Raw genomic sequence first — 16,040 nt, forward strand, 5'->3', positions numbered from 1 at the left:
TGTCTGTGCGATGTGGGTTGTGTGAGTGTGTGTATGGTGGGTGAGTGTGTGAGACTGTATGTGGGTGAGTGTGTGTGTGTGGGGTGAGTTTCCATGTGTGTGTGATATGGGTTGTGTGAGTGTGTGAGAAGGATGTGAGTGTGTGTGCTGGGGTGTGAGGGTCTCGGCTCTCTCTCTGGTGTGAGCCTCCCACAGACCCTTTCACGTGACCGTTGGAATGTCTGACTCTGTAACTTTCACTCACAAACCCCACACAAAGCCCTTCCATCAGCCCTGCACCTGCGTGGGGGAGCCTCCCCTCCCTCACCAGAGCGCAGCTCACCCTCCAACACGCCTGCCCGGCAAGCTCAGCCCGTTAGGAGAGCGTCCAGAGGCAGAGTCAGACGGACAATAGTCGTCACTGCAGACCCATCTCCTAGCGGCCAGCCTGCGGCCGCGTGCCCAGATACACATGCGTGTGAGCTCACCTGGCACGCGGTCTCCGTGCAGCGCAGCCCCCGTGCCGTCTGCCTCCGCTCCCCGTCCGCCGCCCTTCCCGGCCACGCCCAGCGCCCCGGCCAGGCCCCCACTTGGCATGGCGCTCGCAAGGGCGCGGGCCACCTCGTCCACGTCCAGGGCACTCAGACCCTCCATGCCGGCCGGGCGCTTCCGCAGGTCCTTCAGCAGGCTCTGAACACGAGCTTCTAGACAGACATGCAAAAGGGACAGACACACGGAGGCAAGGGCAGCATTAGGACGAGGAGGCGAGGCCGGCCAAGGAGGTGCCCATGCAGGCAGACGGGTGGATGACGCGCAAGGTCTGGGAGCAGAAGCCCTAGAGCGGGAGTTCTGCGGGGGTGGAGCGGAGCGTCGGAAGCCTAGAGCGCCCTGGACAGGCCCACCCGCAGACTGATGGGGACAAAGGGCCAGTGAGTCTGTGAGCAGAGCGCGGGAAGGACTGGGACCTGCAGGACAGAGACAGCCCTGGAGCCCGGGCACGGCATCGGGTAACAGAGGTGAGACAGGACCTGAGAGGGAGGGGCAGAGGAAGGGAAAAGCCCACAAAGCCCCAAGACCAGCGACCAGCATCAAGTCCACAAACCCCTAAGACCAGCGACCAGCATCAAACCCCCACAAGCCCCCAAGACCAGCAACCAGCATCAAACCCCCACAAGCCCCCAAGACCAGCGACCAGCATCAAACCCCCACAAGCCCCAAAACCAGCAACCAGCATCAAGTCCACAAACCCCTAAGACCAGTGACCAGCATCAAACCCCCACAAGCCCCAAGATCAGCAACCAGAATCAAGTCCACAAACCCCCAAGACCAGCGACCAGCATCAAACCCCATAAAGTCCCAAGACCAGTGACCAGCATCAAGTCCACAAACCCTCAAGACCAGCAACCAGCATCAAACCCCAAAGACCAGAGACCAGCATCAAACCCCCACAAAGCCCCCAAGACCAGCAACCAGCATCAAACCCCCAAGACCAGCGACCCGCATCAAACCCCAACAAACCGCCAAGACCAATGACCAGCATCAAACCCCCACAAACCCCCAAGACCAGCGACCAGCATCAAACCCCCACAAACCCCCAAGACCAGAGACCAGCATCAAACCCCCAAGACCAGTGACCAGCATCAAACCCCCATAAGCCCCCAAGACCAGCGACCAGCCTCAAGTCCCCACAAACCCCCAAGACCAGCGACCAGCATCAAACCCCCACAAACCCCCAAGACCAGCAACCAGCATCAAACCCCCACAAACCCCCAAGACCAGCGACCAGCATCAAACACCCAAGACCAGCAACTAGCATCAAACCCCTACAAGTCCCCAAGACCAGTGACCAGCATCAAACCCCCAAGACCAGTGACCAGCATCAAACTCCCACAAACCCCTAAGACCAGCGACCGGCATCAAACCCCCAAGACCAGCAACCAGCATCAAATCCTCACAAGCCCCCAAGACCAGTGACCAGCATCAAACCCTGAAGACCAGCAACCAGCATCAAATCCCCACAAGCCCCCAAGACCAGCGACCAGTATCAAACCCCCACAAGCCCGAAGACCAGTGACTAACATCAAGTCCCCACAAACCCCCAAGACCAATGACCAGCATCAAACCCCCAAGACCAGCAACCAGCATCAAACCCCCACAAGCCTCCAAGACCAGAGATCAGCATCAAACCCCCAAGACCAGCGACCAGCATCAAACCCCCACAAACCCCCAAGACCAGTAACCAGCATCAAACCCCCAAGACCAGCGACCAGCATCAAACCCCCACAAACCCCCAAGACCAGTAACCAGCATCAAACCCCCAAGACCAGAGACCAGCATCAAACCTCCATAAGCCCCCAAGACTAGTGACCAGCCTCAAGTTCCCACAAACCCCCAGACCAGTGACCAGCATCAAACCCCCACAAACCCCCAAGACCAGTAACCAGCATCAAACCCCCAAGACCAGAGACCAGCATCAAACCCCCATAAGCCCCCAAGACTAGTGACCAGCCTCAAGTTCCCACAAACCCCCAGACCAGTGACCAGCATCAAACCCCCAAGACCAGCGACCAGCACAAACCCCCACAAAGCCCCAAGCCCAGCGACCGGCATCAGGTCCAAGGCTCAGGCCCTTGGTCAGCTTCAGGAAGAGAAACAAAGACCGGCACGCGGCCAGGCTCACCCCCAGGAAACCAGGTGGATGAGACGCTGCAGTGCCCCGCCCGGGGCCAGGACACGGCCCTGCCCTGGAAGCAGGACACACGTGGCGTGATGCACAGTCACACACACGTAACTGGGACACACGTGACGTGATGCACAATTACACACGTGTAGCTGTGACACACGTGACGTGATGCACAATTACACACGTGTAGCTGTGACACACGTGACGTGATGCAGTTACACACGCGTAGCTGTGACACACGTGACGTGATGCACAATTACACACGTGTAGCTGTGACACACGTGACGTGATGCAGTTACACACGCGTAACTGGGACACACATGACGTGATGTGCAGTTACACACTGGGACATTGACACACGAGGGACGCATTTGAACCACGAAAGGGAAGGTGTCTAAATTCAGAAGTCTAGATTACCCAGTGGGAATACTGTTCAAACGCAAGAGTGGAAGAAAGACATTCATTTTCATATTATTGAAAAAAACAGAGCTGGGCCCCACCCCCCTGGGCCGCCAGCCCTTCTGATCGCCCCAGCCCAGGTCCCAGCAGCCAGGTTGCCCTCTGCCCCAGAGCCTTGTCCTCTCACCTGCCAGACCTGCCCCCTCCCCCGACCCCGCCTGCCTCACCCACTTCCTGCAAAACCAGCCGAAGGCCCTGCGGCTCCCTCCCTCCCCCTGCCAGCACCTGCCTCTAGGGAAGCAATCTTTCCATCAGAACCCTCTCCTGACCTGCTGGTCTCATCAAGCTTGAACAGTAATAAAATCTGCGCTTCGAGACAGCTGCCCCCGGAGGGAAGCGAGCTGGACGCCTTCCCTTTGCTGCTGCCCCAGGGGCCACGCCCCAGACCCCAGGGAGGCACTGCCCCCTGCACCCTCTCCTCCGTAGCCCTCCCCGCAGCCCCACAGATGCCCCCCGAACGTTCAGGGACCAAACGCTTGCTCAGAAATAACTTCCAGCAGCGAACCTGGGAAAGCACTTCCCATTTCCTCACAAACACTGTAAAAATACAGAAAAGTGTGCCTGACACAGCCCAGTGGGATGCTTCTCCTTTGCACCACCCCGCCCACCGCACACAACAGGGTCAGGATTCCTGCTCTTCTGGACTGACGAAGGGCCCGTGTTGTTTTATAAAAAAGAGAAAAACTAAGGTAGAGTGAAGAGCAAGAAGAACGCCACTCAGTGCTTTATCAAGCCTCCCACTGTACAAGCACATCACCCCCTCACTGTCTGATCACAGCCAGGGTGATGAGGGGAGGAGACACACCAGCCTGGGGCCAGAGGACAGCACAAGCCCTGCGGGCGCTGTTCCCGCCTAGGCGCCCCAGACACGGACTCACCCCCGCGGGAAACGTCCGTGTACGAGAGGTCTTGACAAGTATTGGATCCAACGTGTGTTTCTGCTGGACGCAAACTTAACCAGGAAAGTCGGCCCAGGATGATGCTCTATTTCTGAGCTCTGGGGCTCACCGGGGACCTGCTCCCAGTCTCCACTGGGCCACCCGAGGTACAGGGCTGTGTCCGTCCTAGTGAGGGTGCAGAAGGCGGACCCCGCGCCAACTGTGCCCCGCGAGGACATCTCACGACCAAGTTAAGCCCCTGAGTCGTGCTGATGGCTGGTCTCAAGGCGTCTAGAAGAATTCCTCCTCAGATCTCAGCTCTCAGCCCTCCCACCCTCAGGGGTCCCCAACCTGTTTGGCACCAGGGGCCAGTTTCATGCAGACAGTTTTTCCACGGAAGGGGCGGGGGCACGGCTCAGGCGGTGATGTGAGTGACGGGGAGCGATGGGGAGCCGCAGATGGAGCTGGGCCCGCTGCCCGCCACTCCCCTCCTGCCATGTACCGGCTCCTGACGGACTGTGGGCCAGCACCCGTCCACGGCCCGGGGACTGGGGACCCCCGCCCCACCTCCAGTCCCGGAGCACGTCCCCTGCCTCCCTGGTGCCCGCCTCCGTGGAGGCGGCCGGGGTCTGTCAGCTCCCCGCACAGCAGACCCTCCATCATTTCTGCCCACACACGTCCCTCCAGCGGGGCTCTCAGGTGCCAGAAGCCAGGTCACAAGGGAGACTGGCGCCCACGAGACCCAGGCCGCCCAGGGGTCCCAACCTAAACCACGGTGCCCAGGAGCAGGGCCCCTCCCCGCCCTCCCTCTGCTCCTTCCCTCCTCGAATTCCTGCTGTGCATTTTCTGTGCCCAGTGGTCTGTCAAGAAGCAGGAGCGAAGCAGTCAGCAAAGGCCCTGCTTCCACGGAGCGTCATCCTCCGCAGAAGAGACAGGAAGCAGACAGACACCAACACACTCATCTGGCGGTGATGTGCTGTGTGCTCACTCACTCGGGCGTGTCCGACTCTGCGACCCCCCAGACTGCAGCCCGCCAGGCTCCTCTGTCCATGGGACTCTCCAGGCAAGAATACTGCAGTGGGTTGCCATGCCCTCCTCCAGGGGATCTTCCCAACCCAGGGATCGAACCCGCGTCTCCTGCATTGCAGGCAGATTCTTTACCATCTGAGCCACCAGGAAAGTCCAAGACCACAGGAGTGGGTAGCCTATCCCTTCTCCAGTGGATCTTTCTGACCCAGGAGTTGAACCGGGGTCTCCTGCATTGCAGGTGGGTTCTTTACCAGCTGCGCCACCAGGGAAGGCCCTGGTGGTGGGGGGGCTGTGGAAATAATAACCCAGAGTTGGAGGCCGGGGCAATGGGAAGTGCAGATGCTCTGTTGACAGGACTGTCGGAGAAAAGCTCACAGAGACCCAGGGATGGGGTCCTGAGCCCAGGGACCAGCCGGAGGGCACGCTCTGCTGGCAGAGGAGACAAGTGCAAAGCCCTGGGCAGAGGGGCTGGAAGGATGGAGGATGGCTAGAGGGTGACCTGGAGCAGCGGAGAGGCGGCGCAGGGGGGCTTACAGGCTCTCAGACCACGACAAGCCCCCGCGATTCTGCTGAGCGGGAGGAGCAGCCCCTGCTGGGTTTGAGCAGAGAGCCGTCAACTCAAGCCCTGCGGGCATGAGACAGGGCAGAGCAGGGAGGCCGCACGGGGCTCCCGCAGGAACCCGGCAGGACGGCATGGGGCAGGCGGAGCTGCTGGGGGTCTGCGCACACTCCTGCGGCCGGGCTGGGTGCACCGGAGTGGGCGCAGGGGTCGGAGCCGAGCCCAGCAGACAGTGACCAATGGTGAGGCTGGAGCTTATGAGGTCAGCTCCCAATGTCTGGGAACCTGGGGCCCTCGACAGCCCCTCAAAGCATCCCACTGGGTGGTGGTATGCTTTATGCAATCCACGTAGGGCAAGTGAGAAGAGACCCACCACAGACTAGGGGCCACGACTGTGTGAGGATACAGAGTGCTCTGCAGGGAGCCCCTCCAGTCTCGGGGTCGGCCTGTGTAGACGAGGCAGGGATTCCCACTGGAAGGGGTTACTGAGAAAACGAAATCAAACTTGTAGACTGCCGACCATATCCAACAACCAAAGAGTGAAAGGGGGAAGCTGTGCCCTCCTCCAACGACCTGTCCTGATGGCTAATAACTCGGGAAACCCTCCCTAAGGTCACCACACATCTCCCCTTCAACGTCCTTCAGCTCTCACCTCCTTATCTGGAGGGAAGAGCAGCATGAAGAAGCTCGCGTTCCTTAAGATAAAGACTAGCGAACAGGAGGGACTTTCCACGGGCCTCTGTGACGGCAGTAAGAAACACACACCTTCAAAATGGAATAAAATAGATCCCTAACACTGTCTCTTCTCACCCCAAAATGAAACTTTTCAGATTACCATGAGTGAAAAATAACTAAGAAACCCTTAGGTATACAATGCAAGATGCGGAGCGGCTGGCCATTTAGGAGGCAAGGCATCGACGAGAACTAGCGATCACCCACCACGGGAGTGCCGTCACCCGCGCTGAGTCAGCACAAAGGTGTCCGCTGTCAGCCTCTGAAGATGGGCAGCGGTGAGGAGACCCTCTTTAAAGAGTCCAGCCGGCCCCGTGGGCTGAGGAGGGACTGCAGCACAATCAAATGCCACACACGTCAAAGCGGAACACTCTTTCCATCAGCCGCACCATGTAATTCCGAGATCCGGCGGCTCATAACGACGTTGTAAGTAGCTTTCAATGTGCCAAGTGGGCTCTAGGAGAGCAATTACATGAAATGTCAGGACATCAAATACGGGAGGCCTGGGGCTCCCTGCGCAACGACTACGGCCTGCCCTGTGGGAATTACATGTCTGAATAGGGTCCCCCGACACACGCCACAGCTCCAGAGGATAAGTGAGCAGTTAACCTCACCACAAAACCGCTGTCACAGAGGGTGTGACTCAGGCACGACTGAGTTTACTCCTAAGTACCTTTGGCACCATGTGTACATGAGAGTACACCGTTTAGGCAGGTCCACACATACATCATCATCATCACCACCATCACCATCATCACCGTTATTATCATCATCACCATCACCATCACCACCACCCCCACCATTGCCGTCACTATTAACACCATCATCACCATTACCATCATTATCACCATTACCATCATCAGCACCATCAGCACCATCATCACACAACCACCATCACTGTGATTATCACCACCGTCACCATTATGACCGTTATTATCATCATCACCATCACCACCACCACCACCGTCATTATTAACACCATCATCATCACTATCACCATCATCACCGTTATCATCATCATCACCACCACCATCGCCACCACTATTAACACCATCATCACCACTATCACCATGATCATTGGCACCATTACCATTATCCATATAAGCACCATCATCACCATCATTACACAACCACCATCACCGTGATTATCACCACCATCACCATCATCACTATCATTATTAACACCATCAGCACCATCAGCACCATCATCACCATCACCCACATCATCAGCACCATCATCACCATCATTACACAACCACCATCACCGTGATTATCACCACCATCACCATCATCACTATCATTATTAACACCATCAGCACCATCAGCACCATCAGCACCATCACCCACATCATCAGCACCATCATCACCATCATTACACAACCACCATCACTGTGATTATCACCACCATCACTATCATTGTTAATACCATCATCACCATCACCCACATCATCAGCACCATTATCACCATCATTACACAACCACCATCACCATGATTATCACCACCATCAGCAGCAGCACCATCATCACCATCATTACACAACCAGCATCACCATGATTATCACCCCATCATCATCGCCATCATTATTAACACTATCATCACCATCACCACCATCATCATTGCCACCATCACCATTATCCACATCATCACCACCACCACCATCACCACCACCATTATCACCGTAAAGACCATCACCCTCATAATCACTATCACTAGCACCATCATCATCAGGAGGAATTTCCTGGGCTCCTTTTGTTTAGAAAATATACAATTCATTTAATTGCTAGAGTCCATCCCTGGTATTTTGCAAAGGATTTAGACAAATTCTGTGAGAGATTATTATTTTATTCTGACCTCACTTGGGCCTCCACCCAGGAGATTCGGGCATAATCGTCACACGTTGGCTTCCTATCCATTTTCACTGAAAGCAGCACAAGTAAATTGTGTTTTCCTTCCAATCTGGGGCCTGCGGTACCCCAGCCAGGTGGCATGCATCACTCAGGCTGAATGAAAAGCCCAGCCTGCAGCTGGGATAAAGCGCCCACCGCCCACGCAGGCCACGGTGTTCATACTCACAGACTGCAGAGATTACTGTGTGTAATCTTTCTCTATTACATGTAGTATTGAGTCAAAGCACAAAAAATCATATCAGCTTTGGCCTTACTCACGTGATTCAGTTGGTAGTGGGGCTGGAAGTCTAAATGTTGCTAAGGGATGGTTCCTTTAGATTCACGTGAGGCTGAGCCCTCAGGGGAGCATCCTAGACACGCGCTGGGTGGCAAACGCAGCCTGGAGCAGAAAACGCCACAGGAAGGGCTGCCAGGGACCAGCCCCTGAAACCTGTCTGTCAACTCAGTGGGCTGAACCCACAAGGCGCCTGGATCCCCCTCACAGGATCTGCTCTGGGTGTGACAGCTGTGAACTCTCTCCCAGCAAAGGCTGGACGGCAGGCGCCCAGGCATGCAGCTTCACACTGCAGTTCTGAAGCTGAGAGCTGCATCTGCGACCAGAGCCAGTGTGCATGCACCTCAGCTTTTACAGACAAAAAGTGGACGGGGCAGTTTTCATCACCTATGGGTGCCCGGGGTTCGTGAGCCTCGCCTGAATTTTTACCTAGAGCTGGAGGAAGAGCGAGCCCCGGCAAATGAGCTGGAGGGACCAGGGGTGGAGCAGCAGCTGCCAGGGTTGCACCCCAGGTGGGCTGGGGGGCAAGGCCTTGCAAACACACCCGGGCACCGGAGGGCACGCCCAGCGCGCACAGCGCTGAGCCAGGGGCGGCGCTCAGAGGCGACCTGCTCTCTGCACGTGGATAACTCTGGGTCTGCCCGTAACCATTCACTACTTTCACAACTGGTTAAAAGCACAGCAAACAGTCTTCACAGGCTCCGGTTCCTGGAGAGAGCCGAGGACAAAATCTGAGAACAGTGCTCTGCTGAGATGCGTTCTGGGCTGCCCGACCAGGCCAGTCCTGACAGCAGACGCGCGCCAGGCAGCTGAGCCCCACCCTGCATGCCGGCACGCGTCCTTCCCGGGGTCCTACGGCACGCGGGGCTTTTAAGTTATGTGAATTAAAGCTTTTTCACAGGGACAAGGTGTAAATAGTGAATAAACAAAGGAAGAGGGTCTCTTGTCTAAGTTTTTACCAAACGCACATTCCCCACACACATGAAGGCTGCGGTCAGATTGACGTATTTGGGAGCGGGGATGGGTTCTCCTGAGCCAGGAGGACCATAAATCGGCCTCGACCATCCCGCAGGAGGGGCCCGCTCTGAGTCGCCCATATCCCTGTCGTCTGCGCGTCAGCCCTCTGGGTGCCCAGCACAGCCACAGAGGAAGGGCACCCCTCACTGACCTGGAAGCACCTGCTGGAGGAACGGAGGCCGCTTGGGCTGCTCCCCAGGGACTGAGACCCTGTGGGCACCAGCGTGGAAACCTGCCACCTAAACCCTCAGCACTGGGCCGAGAGCAGGGTAACCCTAGCACCTCAGGGGGGACTCAGCCAGTCGGGGTAATGCCACCTCGTTCCGCCGCAACCCTGACCCCAACACGGCACTCCTTGAGCCCTGCCTCTGGTGGCCAGTAGGGCTGTACTGCTGAGCCCCTAAGACACGTCTTACAAACAGCCGCTCCTTCAAGACTGGGGAGGTGGTTGATACACCTAATAACACAGAGAAACAGGCACAGAGAAATTAGGCAAAAAAATGAGACAGAGGAATACATTCCAATGAAAAGAACAAGACAAAACCTCTGAAAAAGAGCTCAGCGAAACAGAGAGAAACAACTCACCTGGAAGAGTGTGAAATAATAAAGACACTCGCTGAACCCGGGAGAAGGACGGGCGAACCCGGGAGAAGGACGGACGAACCCGGGAGAAGGACGGCTGAACCCGGGAGAAGGACGGACGAACCCGGGAGAAGGACGGGCAAACCCGGGAGAAGGACGGGCGAACCCGGGAGAAGGACGGCTGAACCCGGGAGAAGGACGGACGAACCCGGGAGAAGGACGGCTGAACCCGGGAGAAGGACGGGCGAACCCGGGAGAAGGACGGGCGAACCCGGGAGAAGGACGGCTGAACCCGGGAGAAGGACGGGCGAACCCGGGAGAAGGACGGGCGAACCCGGGAGAAGGACGGGCGAACCCGGGAGAAGGACGGCTGAACCCGGGAGAAGGACGGACGAACCCGGGAGAAGGACGGCTGAACCCGGGAGAAGGACGGGCGAACCCGGGAGAAGGACGGCTGAACCCGGGAGAAGGACGGACGAACCCGGGAGAAGGACGGGCGAACCCGGGAGAAGGACGGCTGAACCCGGGAGAAGGACGGGCGAACCCGGGAGAAGGACGGCTGAACCCGGGAGAAGGACGGCTGAACCCGGGAGAAGGACGGACGAACCCGGGAGAAGGACGGCTGAACCCGGGAGAAGGACGGACGAACCCGGGAGAAGGACGGACGAACCCGGGAGAAGGACGGCTGAACCCGGGAGAAGGACGGGCGAACCCGGGAGAAGGACGGCTGAACCCGGGAGAAGGACGGGCGAACCCGGGAGAAGGACGGCTGAACCCGGGAGAAGGACGGGCGAACCCGGGAGAAGGACGGCTGAACCCGGGAGAAGGACGGACGAACCCGGGAGAAGGACGGCTGAACCCGGGAGAAGGACGGCTGAACCCGGGAGAAGGACGGACGAACCCGGGAGAAGGACGGCTGAACCCGGGAGAAGGACGGGCGAACCCGGGAGAAGGACGGGCGAACCCGGGAGAAGGACGGCTGAACCCGGGAGAAGGACGGGCGAACCCGGGAGAAGGACGGCTGAACCCGGGAGAAGGACGGGCGAACCCGGGAGAAGGACGGCTGAACCCGGGAGAAGGACGGCTGAACACAACCAGAAATTAACAAAGGGATAGAAACTATAAGAAAAATAGAAGCTATAATTGAACAGAAAAATGTGCTAGAAGGGTTCGCCGGCAGACTGGATGAGGCAGAACATGAATCAGCAGCTGGAAGACAAAGCGGTGGAACTCCCCCAGACAGAGCAGCAAAGTGAAAGAGAACCTAGAAAGTGAAGAGCCCCTAAAGGGCCTTTGGGACAACATCCAGTGAAATAACGTTTGCTTTATGGGGACTCAGAAGGAGAAGAGACAGAGAGAGAAGGGCCAGAAAAATTGTTAGAAGAAATAGTGATAAAAACTTCCCTAATCTGGGGAAGGAGACAGACATCCAGGCCACCTGCCAATGCAGGAGGCTCAGGAGATGTCAGTTTGATCCCTGGGTCAGGAAGATACCCTGGAGGAGGAAATGGCAACCCACTCCAGGATTCTTGACTGGAGAATTCCATGGACAGAGGAGCCTGGAGGGCCCCAGTCCACAGGATCGCAAAGAGTCCGACAGGACATGCAGGTCCTGGAAGTCCACAGAGTTCTGAAGAAGATGAACCCAAAGAGACACACCAACACATCAGTTTAGTCATTCAGTCATTTCCAACACTTTGCGACCCCATGGACTGCAGCATGCCAGGCTTCCCTGTCCACTACCAGCTCCCGGAGCTTGCTCAAACTCATGTCCATCGAGTCAGTGATGCCATCCAACCATCTTATCCTCTGTTGTCCCCTTCTCCTCCTGCCTTCACTCTTTCCCAGCATCAGGGTCTTTTCAAATGAGTCAGTTCTTTGCATCAAGTGGCCAAAGTGTTGGAGTTTCAGCTTCAGCATCAGTCCTTCCAATGAATATTCAGAAGTGATGGGCTGATTTCCTTTAGGATTGACTGGTTTGATCCCCTTGCAGTCCAAGGGAGTCTCAAGAGTCTTCTTCAACACCACAGTTCAAAAGCATCAATTATTTGGCACTCAGCTTTCTTTATGGTCCAACTCTCACGTCCATACATGACTACTGGAAAAACCATAGCCTTGACTAGATGGACCTTGTTGGCAAAGTAATGTCTCTGCTTTTTAATATGCATCTAGGCTGGTCATAACTTTTCTTCCAAGGAGTAAGCGTCTTTTAATTTCATGGCTGCAGTCACCATCTGCAGTGATTTTGGAGCCCACGAAAACAAAGTCTCTCACTGTCTCCATTGTTTCCCCATCTATTTCCCATGAAGTGATGGAACCGGATGCCATGATCTTAGTTTTCTGAATGTTGAGTTTTACGTCAACTTTTTCACTCCCTTCTTTCACTTTCATCAAGAGGCTCTTTAGTTCTTCTTCACTTTCTGCCATAAGAATAGTGTCATCTGCATATCTGAGGTTATTGATATTTCTCCCAGCAATCCTGATTCCAGCTTGTGCTTCATCCAGCCTGGCATTTCGCATGATGTACTCTGCATATAAGTTAAATAAGCAGGGTGACAATATACAGCCTTGATGTACTCCTTTCTCAATTTGGAACCAGTCCGTTGTTCCATCACCTCCACTAACACCAACACATATTATAACTAAAATGGTAAAAGTTAAGGATAAAGAGAGAATCCTAAAAGCAGCAAGAGAAAAACAACTTGCTATATGCAAGGGAACCCCCATGAGGCTGTCGGCAGGTTTTTTAGCAGAAACTTTACAGGCCAGAATGGAGTGGTATGACATATTCAAAGTGCTGAAAGGAAACAACTTCCAACCAAGAATTCTCTAGCAAGCAAGGTTATCATTCTTTGTGCATGGATCAGAAGAATGAATATTGTTAAACTGTTCATACTACACCAAGGGGTGTCCAAGGTGGCTTAGTGGTTAAAGAAACTGCCTGCCAATGCAGGAGGCTCAGGAGATGTCAATTCGATCCCTGGGATGGGAAGATCCCCTGGAGGAGGAGATGGCAACCCACTCCAGGATTCTTGCCTAGAGAATTCAATGGACAGAGGAGCCTGTGGGCCCCAGTCCACAGGGTTGCAAAGAGTCGGACACGACTGACCACACATGCAGGCACAGTTATAAAACAGCATGGTATTGGCACAAAAACAGACACACAGATCAATGGAACAAAACCGAGAGCCCAGGAATAAACCCACACGTGTATGGTCAATTAATCTACAATAAAGGAGCTAAAAATATACAAAGGAGAAAAGACAGTCTCTTCAGTAAATGGTGTCAGGAAAACTGAACAGCCACATGTAAAAGAATGAAACTATACGACAACCTCACACCACACACAGAACTAAGGTCAAACGGAGTAAAGGCTGGGATGGAAGACCTGAAATCCTGAGAGTCCTAGGAGAAAACATACACGGTAACTTCATGACATCTTAAAGATATTTTCGTGGATCTGACACAAAAGGCAAGGGAAACAAATGCAAAAAAATAAACAAATGGAACAATGTCAAACTGAAAAGCTTCTGCACAACAAAGAATACCATTATGAAAATGCAAATGCACCATCCTGAAAGGGAAAAGAGACCTGAAAAGCATATAACAATGAGGGGTTAATACCCAAGATATAAAAAGAACTCATACAACTCAACAGCGACAACAAGAAACTCCAAACAAGCTGAATTTTAAAAATGGGTTGAGTATCCGAATAGTCATTTTCCGAAGAAGATGTACAGATGACCAACAAGATATAAAAAGAACTCATACAACTCAACAGTGACAACAAGAAACTCCAAACAAGCTGAATTTTAGAAATGGGCTGAGGATCCGAATAGTCATTTTTCCAAGGAAGATGTACAGATGACTGACAAGCGCATGAAAAGAAGCTCAGCATCACTAACGATCAGAGAAGTGAGAATCAAAACCACACTGAGATATCACCTCACACCTGTGAGAACAGCTATTATTGAAAAGAAAAGAAAAGTAAATGTTGGACAGAATATGGAGAACAGGAAACCCTCGTGTGCTACTGCCGGAAACGTCAGTCAGTGCAGCCACTTTAATGAAGACTATGGAGGCTCCTCAAGAAACTAAAACAAAGAGAACCAGATCATCCAGCAATTCCATGCTTGGGTATTTATCCCAAAGCAAGCAAAAACACTAATTCAAAAACTATATATAATATGCACCCTCATGGTCAGCATTGTTTACAATAGCTGAGATATGGAAGCAACCAAAGTGTCTATCAACAGATGAATGGATAAAGACAAGATGTGGTGTGTGTATATCACACCACCTCTTTATCCATTATCATAATGGAATATTACTCAGTTGTGGAAAAAGAATGAAATTTTGCCATTTGCTGCAACATGGATGGACCTAGTGGGTATTAAGGTAGTAAAATAAGTTGAGCAGAAAGAGACAAATACCATAGGATTTCACTCATATGTGGAATCCAAAACAAACAAAATTAAACAAAAACTCATAGATACATGGAACAGATCAGGGACTACAGAGGAGAAGGGGCGGGGAGCATGGAACGGGTGCGGAGGCGAGCTGCATGGGGGGATGGCAATCAGGCCTCTGGTGGCGATCACTCTGCCGCGCACACAGGTTTCAAACTATAATGTTGTGCACCTGAAACTTTCAAATATTAAAAAAAAAATGATGAGCGGGGAGAGAGGAGGGAGGAGGAAGCCTCTGTAGTTTAAAAGGGGCTTAACAGGTGCATCCACCTATTCAACGAGCCTTCTTCAGATCTGACTTCAAAGAACCAACTGTAAAGAAAATTTTCAACTGAAAAATTTAAGCATTGGTTAGCTGTTTGGTGATATGAAGACATCAGCATCAACTTTGGCACGTGATAAATCTACTCGGTGAGGTCTATTCGAGAGCCGTGTCTTTGGGCGATGCGGTGCCGAGCGTGACAGATGCGACCTGATGGGGAGTGCAGGGGAGCGGGGGTCACAGAAGCAGCGAGAGGAGCGCGCGTGTGGGCGTCCGTCCTACAAGGCTCTCTGCTTGTTCTGCGGCTGACGTCTTACGTGACTCCCTTTAAAGCGCACGGTGTGGCCGGGGAGGCAACATATATAGAGAGATAACCGACACTGCAGCTTAGCACAGGGGGAACCACAACCCACAGATGCCGTCAGTGAGGGCCACGGGAGAGAGAAGCATCTCCGCGGGCGCTCCCGAAGCCCCACACCTCGGGGTGTGCGGAGCGAGGAGGAGCCGGTGCCGGGGGCGGAGCTGGCGGGGGCGGGCGGGGGGCAGGAGCCGCCCACCTGCAGTCGGTATTTCTCTCTTCCCGTTTCCAACATGGGGCAGAGGCAGGGTTTGTGTTAAGCTGGGGGAGGTGAGGAAGGAGCCAGAGGAGGGGCGGTCAGCCCTTACCCGGACGGCGGGGTGGACACACTGCAGAGGAGGTGGCGTCAGCACCATGGAGAGGGCTGGGCCCACACAGGCCTCTGCCTGCCCATCGCGGGCCGGGGCGGCCGTCGGCAGCGTGCGGACAGCTGTGCTGGCTGCCCAGCGGGGCCGCATCAGGAAGACCACAGAGAGCACCGACGGCGCTGGGTAACGATGGGCGGCGGAAGGCAGCAAGGCCAGCGGGAGGCGCTCTGGGGGAGCCTGCGGTGGGGCGGGGAACGCAGGGAGCAAAGGAGCCGCTCCCGCAGGCCGCCCTCCGGGGCCACCTGAGCCCGGTGCGCAGGGGCCCCTCGCACGCCTTCTTCCCCAAGGCGGGGCGGCCGACGGCCACCTCGCCTTCCCTGCGGTTACAGCGCTGCATGCCCTCTAGCTGCGGCACGACGGCGGCCGTCTGGACAAAGTGGGACCAAGGAGAGAGCCACCAGCTGAAGGGCCCAGCGTGGGCAACGGGGGACGCACAGCGGCTTCAATCATGCCTCTGCTCACAGAAGGAGCGCTAACCGGAAC

At 54.9% G+C, this 16,040-nt stretch overlaps 1 protein-coding gene across 1 annotated transcript in view; it reads right to left on the reverse strand.

Moving 5' to 3' along the window:
- The window catches only part of PTPRN2 (protein tyrosine phosphatase receptor type N2), a 587,908-nt gene that overhangs the window by 351,758 nt on the left and 220,110 nt on the right, over positions 1 to 16,040 (reverse strand). The window contains exon 7 of the mRNA XM_081535514.1: positions 468 to 683. Coding sequence (XP_081391640.1) covers positions 468 to 683 — 216 coding nt within the window. The remainder of the gene's footprint in view (positions 1 to 467; positions 684 to 16,040) is intronic.

This window comes from Giraffa tippelskirchi, chromosome 10, assembly GCF_054371585.1.
Source record: "Giraffa tippelskirchi isolate mGirTip1 chromosome 10, T2T-mGirTip1v1.2.pri, whole genome shotgun sequence".
Classification (NCBI taxonomy): domain Eukaryota; kingdom Metazoa; phylum Chordata; class Mammalia; order Artiodactyla; family Giraffidae; genus Giraffa; species Giraffa tippelskirchi.